The following is a 5,747-nucleotide window of genomic DNA, read 5'->3' on the forward strand; positions in this document are numbered from 1 at the left end:
GGAAGAGGGGAAATAGCTGGAAGAGAAGCTCACAACGGGAGAAGAAAAATCCCAGCCCCGGCTGATCCAGCCCTGCTTTGTTTTCAGGGTTGCTGAGCTGGGGGCTCGGTTTCGGGCGAGGATGCCTTCGCGCCGGGGGGCGAGGAGCGAGAAGGCAGCGCTGCCGGCTGCCCTCTCCTTCCCCCCACCTTCCTTTTGAGGGGCCGTTGGTCTCCTCCGAAGGGCATCCCGTGCTGCCGAGGGAGCCTCACGTCCGTGTGTTTTCTCCCTGTCCCCGCAGCCTACCCATGAGCTCGGACTTCCAGCATTACAGTTTCAGGATGCCGAACATCGGGTTCCAGAACCTGCCTCTCAACATATACATCGTGGTTTTTGGCACGGCCATCTTCGTCTTCATCCTCAGTTTGCTCTTCTGTTGCTACTTGATCAGGTAAGGGAATTCTCCCTGGCTCCTTTCAACAGCTGCCCCAGTTCAGACCGAGCCTAGCCCCGATCCCTCCATCCCAAAACAAGGATGGCATCACCGTATCTTGCCAAACCGATGTGACCCATGAAAGAGGTTTAACTTTCCCTCGTCATCATGTTCATCCCTAACAGAGCCAATAGACCCAGCGCAAACACAGTGAGTACCACACGCCGTCTGCCCCACGCATCTTGGAGCTACCAGTCCCGCGGGGCAGTTACATTATCCGCTTTAAAAACAGGAGATATATTTATGTGTATGCTCAAACAGGCATGAAAACATGGTTGGCTTCTCAAAAAGACTGGAAAGGGATGTTTTATTTTTACTGCTTTCTGCTTAATGTTTCAACACGTTTTCTTCTTTAATGAGTAACTTGTGTACTGTGTGCTTAAGAAATGTTTAATACCTGCTCTGTTCGTTATTGTACACAAATTGCTCATTCAACAGCGCAGTTTAGAGATTAATGATGCAGAGTTGATTTGTTAATCTGAACGATGGGGAGCGGGATGGGAGGGTTAAAGGTTGTTCCAGTTTGGGGCTTGTTTTAATTATTTTATGGGCCACTGCAGAGAGAGTTGGGCCACTAATTGAGAGGAGAAACTCTTCCTGCCGGAGGGAAAGCGAGAGGCAAGTCGGGAAAAACACAGTGCCTGGGAATCGAGGTGGCAATGGGGGCAAGTTGTGCTGATAACCGGGGATGCGGGGCTGGCTGCGCCTCTCCCTGCGTCCGGGAGCAGAGGGCATTGCTTTGCCGGCAGCGGCTGCTGAAATCCTGTGCGCCCAGACCTCTCCTGCCAAGTTGCAGAAGAGCTTTTCCATGCCCTTTCCCTCCCCTTTGGCTTTTCAGATGACCCCAGCTCCCTGCTAGGCGTACATCCATCGCATCCTCTCCCTCTGTCCCCGTAAGACAGACGCCTGGTCTCTTCTTGCACCACGGAGGCTGCGTCTGGCTGGCTCGCCGCAGCCAGTCCCACCAGGTTTTCTATCCAGAGGGTGTTGAAAATGTTTTGTCCTGCTTTCGTAAACAGGGATGCAAGATTTCAGTGTTGCCTTCTAAATATTTGATAATTTCCACCTATTTTCAGCTCTGTACGAAGCAAAACCTCATAAAACTTGCAGGTGAGCCCAAACCCAGGCTTACCCGGGGGTGATTTGAGCTGCCTGGGCATCATATCATCACTTTTGCCTGCAATTATGCACAAGAAAAGGATGTTTGAAGGTGCAACACATCCGTCCACCCTGGCAGACAAGATCGAGGGGTCATCCCCCACCAGGCGATTTGTATCTCAGTGCTTGATGTTAACAAGGTCTGTGCTGGGATATTGCATCTGCATCCAGTGTTTGCATTTTAACTGTGACACCAGGGGATGCAAAAAAAATAGACAAATGGTGTTCAGAAGGCTCAAGGACATGTTTTGCCCAGATTGAGCTTGAATCTATATGGCTCGCTTGCAAAATGAAGAAGTGTTTGGACTTTCAGAGTATTTTCCTGGGCACCGGGTCTTGCTGGGTGTGTTCTGCCCCAAAGAAGAAATAACAAGTAGTAATGTCTGGAAGATCAAGCCAGAAAATCTTTAAACTTAGAAGTTGGAGGCGTGTTGCAAGAGAGAGGGTGAGTAACCTGTGAAACAAGCCAGCAAGGGAAGTGGCAAGTCCTCTGTCTCTTCGTGTCTTTAAATCAAGACAGAGGGCCTTTCTGGAAGAAGACGTTTTGGCTCCCATTCCCAGGAGTAACGAAGTGCTATTTAACGACCTATGATAGATGGGAGGTTGGATTAGATCATCTAATGATCCCTTTATAGCACTAAACTCTATAGAGACTCTCTGAATCGCTCTTCAAACCACCTCCCCCAGCCCTATGTGGCAAAATGGTGCCAAACAAGAATCCTCCGGCCCTTGTTTTGGAGGGTTTTAGCTGTGCCGATGTGCCCCAGGAGCATCCACCTCCTTTGAATTTGCTGTGTAATCTCAGCTTCTGTGGGGTATAAAAGCTTGAGCTTCAGCGTGGTTTGGAAAGGCTTGCAGATGGGCAGCGGGACGAGGACCATGCGACTGCAAGAGTGGAGCATCCCAAATGATTGTTCCGGGAAGGGTTTGCCATGTCGCTCCCCTTCAGTGCCATTTACTGCCGAAGCTTTGCTGGTGCCTGGCTGCGTAGCAAGCAAATACCCGTAGCCCTGTAGCAGGAGGGTTTGGTATACAAAGTAAGATATTGAATTTAAATTTAATTTTTCCCCCTCCTGAACCAGCTGCTAAAGCCTCCTGGATTACCCCACGCATGCCTGACCCCTTCTGCAATGACATGCGTGGCTTTAATACCGAATTACATCTGGAGGCTGTATAAAAGAGAAGTGTTAATTTAACAAGCAGATGCAGCATGGATCGCACCGTGTCGTCGCAGAGAAACCGACCCAGGGCGGAGGGGTGTGGGCAGGGATGGAGCCATCGGGAGCTCCACGCTTGCACCCGCGGGGATTATTTGCAGGTAACAGGGGCTCGTGGCTTTCCCCAGGCCCTGGTTAGGTGCAGAGGCAATGCAGCCCATCCTCTCCCTCCTCTCTTGTGACTCACACATCTGCAAATATTTGGCAAATAAGGAGCGGAACTCGTGACACCATCCTCTGGGCCCTGGTTCTCATCGCCTGCTGCAGACCAGAGCATCCCGTGCAGCCCTCCTCCACGTCCCCGGCTGGGGAGGCATCCGGAGTGTGGAAGAGCCAATATCTGGTGTATTTACCCCTAATCGCAGAGCTGATGGCATTAAATAAAGGATGCACCGGGGAAGAAGGGCACGTGGGCTGCGCTTCGAAACTGTGTCAATACAGAGCGCGCTGCCCGCTCCGACGGGAGGAAGAAGTGTCATTTTTAATCAGGTTGGCTCAAAACGGAGTCCGATAGGAATTTCATCCAAAAGCAAAGCAAAGATCCTCTCTGTCTGTGCACAGTCCCGGCAAAGCTTGAGCTCTTCTGCCGCTGCAAACCACTCCAGTACAAAGCACGGGTCCTACCCTCGCGGCTGCTGCCGCTGCTTGGAAAAATTAAAAAAGAAAAAAGGAAGAAAAAGGAAATGAAATTTTGCAGGCAGCCGTTTGTGTCTGATCTCTGCTGAATTAATGAAAGTAATAACCTCATGTTGCCTTCGATCCTCTAAAACCCAGTCGCTGAACCGAGCGATGCCGTGCTTTCCAAGCATTTGAATGGCGTGCACGCTCGCCCTGGGTAAACGCTGCCGCATCCTCTCTACCCGTGCTTCGCCGCGGGTTGCACGGGGTTCGTTTCTGCCCAGGCTAGAGCGGCTCAAAGTCTATGGGAGGCGCAGGGCATGTAGCCCTTAAAAAGCCCTTTTTTATAGGGCTGTTTCCTTCTGCATTCAAACCTGCCAGGATCAAACGCAGCGGTTGGGTTAGGGGAGCTCAAGGAGCCCGGGGAGAGCAATGTGGTGGTGGGGCAAAGAGCCAGCGCTGGCACCTCTCTACTCTTTCTACTCTAAAGCGTCAAATAAGCAGATCTTGGAGGTAAACCTGCAAAAAGTTTTCGTCTGCATTTTATTCCCATAGTCGTTCACTTGCTACAGATGATTCGGAGTCACCCAGAGAAACGGGGTGCTCCCTTTCCTTTGGGAGGTGTGGAAAGCTTGGGAAGAGATCACAAAATCCGCAAGAGGCGGTTATTAAATTGAGAGATGGGTGACGGCGTGCGCGCACGCACGGTCTCCAGCCACGCGCTGCCTTTTAAGACGCTGTGTGGTCCCTTATCTAAATCAGCCATCTGCCAGAAATTCCTGCGGAGTCGCAGCTCTTGACACGAGATGGATGAAGCCCTGGGTCCGACGGGGAAGAACGCTTGCCAGGATCCGGGGTTTCGTTACGACAGCTGCGCTAGGTCCGACCGGGATCCATCTGGCCCAGGATCCTGGCTTTGAAAGGAAAGCGTGGAGGAGCAGACGGAGCTCGCACGCTTTGGGACCAGATGCGCTCATGCCGTTCCCCATAACCTCCAGGGAGGTGGGTTTTTTTCTTTTGGCAAAGTCTCCCTGTATAGCTCAGCACCAAACCGTGCTGTTGAGCATCCGCGCTCCCCCGGCAGCACGGAGCTGCAGGGATCCGTGGCCAGGTGGTCGCTTCTTCCCCATCGCTGGTCCAGATGCCTCCACGGCGTCCGCAGATGCTTGGGCTTGTTCTGCGCGACACTGTCCCTCCGGTGGCTTTGGCTCATCGGGGCGAAAGCCTCGGCGGCTGCTCGGTGCTCCGTAAGACAGATGCTTTTTCCCGTGCTGGGAGAGTTTTTCCCCTTCTATTGCGGTCTCCAGCCGCGCGTCTTGCTTTGCCCCATCTGTGTTTCATAACCGGTTTCCCAGCCGCTGGGATCCCTGCGGATCGGGCCGGTTTCATCCTGTTTTCTCTATTGTTCGTGCATCTTCTGCTCGTGTTTCTGCTCGGGGTTGTTGGCGGAGGGATGCAACCCCAGCCTTCTCCTTTTTGCCTGCTGCAATTTTATCTGTGGCTCTGCAGGCAGGTTCCCTGCCAGGCAGCGTCATTAGAGGAGGAGGGATGGCTCCCCGCTAAATTCGGGGCTCAGGAGCTGACTTACTGCAACTCTCTCTGCAGCATTAAAGTGCATTTTTACCCATTCCTCGACTTTTAAGGCCCACGACATTTTGGGGGGATGTTTTCAAGCAAAAAGCACAGGGATATATTTTTACATCCTATTTTTATAACTCGCCCACTGCAGCCTTGCGGAATCAGAAAGTCTCCGAGAGCTCAGGGTGAAACAGCCGGGGTTTGAGACAGCCCCCAGGATATTTTTGGAGAAGTGAGATTACAGGCAAGGGGGTTTCCCATCTGAAATCACACTCGAGGCTGGCTGGGGAAAATATTCCTATGGCTGTCCAAGCCCTGCAGACACACACTGACATCGTATTAAAAGTCCTTGGCCAACTGTTTGGCCTTGGTGACTTCCCTCTTGAGTTTTCAGAGCACTTCACTAAATGCCATGCTTTGTAATGAGAAGCAATATTAGTTTGGGTTTTTTTTAAATGTATTTATTTTAGGAGCATAATCGGCTTCTCTGCGCAGCTGATGCCTGCAGACCACTCTGCCGGGCTGTGGAAAATGGGCTGCTGCTTGTTCTGCTGTGGAAGGATGTTTTATTAATAATAGTTTGAAAACTATGGAGGGATGTACTGTGTGTTTGTGTTTGCTGTTTGCTCGGTCCCCAGGAACGGGGACAAATGCTCCCACCCGTGCCTCCTGGAGAGGGAGGGGACGGGACCGGCCCTTTGCTT

At 51.9% G+C, this 5,747-nt stretch overlaps 1 protein-coding gene across 1 annotated transcript in view; it reads left to right on the plus strand.

The window, feature by feature from the left end:
- Positions 1-287: 287 nt before the first annotated feature.
- Positions 288-5,747, plus strand: part of RNF24 (ring finger protein 24) — a 10,886-nt gene continuing 5,426 nt past the window's right edge. The window contains exon 1 of the mRNA XM_009577155.1: positions 288-430. Within this exon, the coding sequence (XP_009575450.1) occupies positions 288-430 (143 nt within the window). The remainder of the gene's footprint in view (positions 431-5,747) is intronic.

Source organism: Fulmarus glacialis, unplaced genomic scaffold, assembly GCF_000690835.1.
Source record: "Fulmarus glacialis isolate BGI_N327 unplaced genomic scaffold, ASM69083v1 scaffold28894, whole genome shotgun sequence".
Classification (NCBI taxonomy): Eukaryota; Metazoa; Chordata; class Aves; order Procellariiformes; family Procellariidae; genus Fulmarus; species Fulmarus glacialis.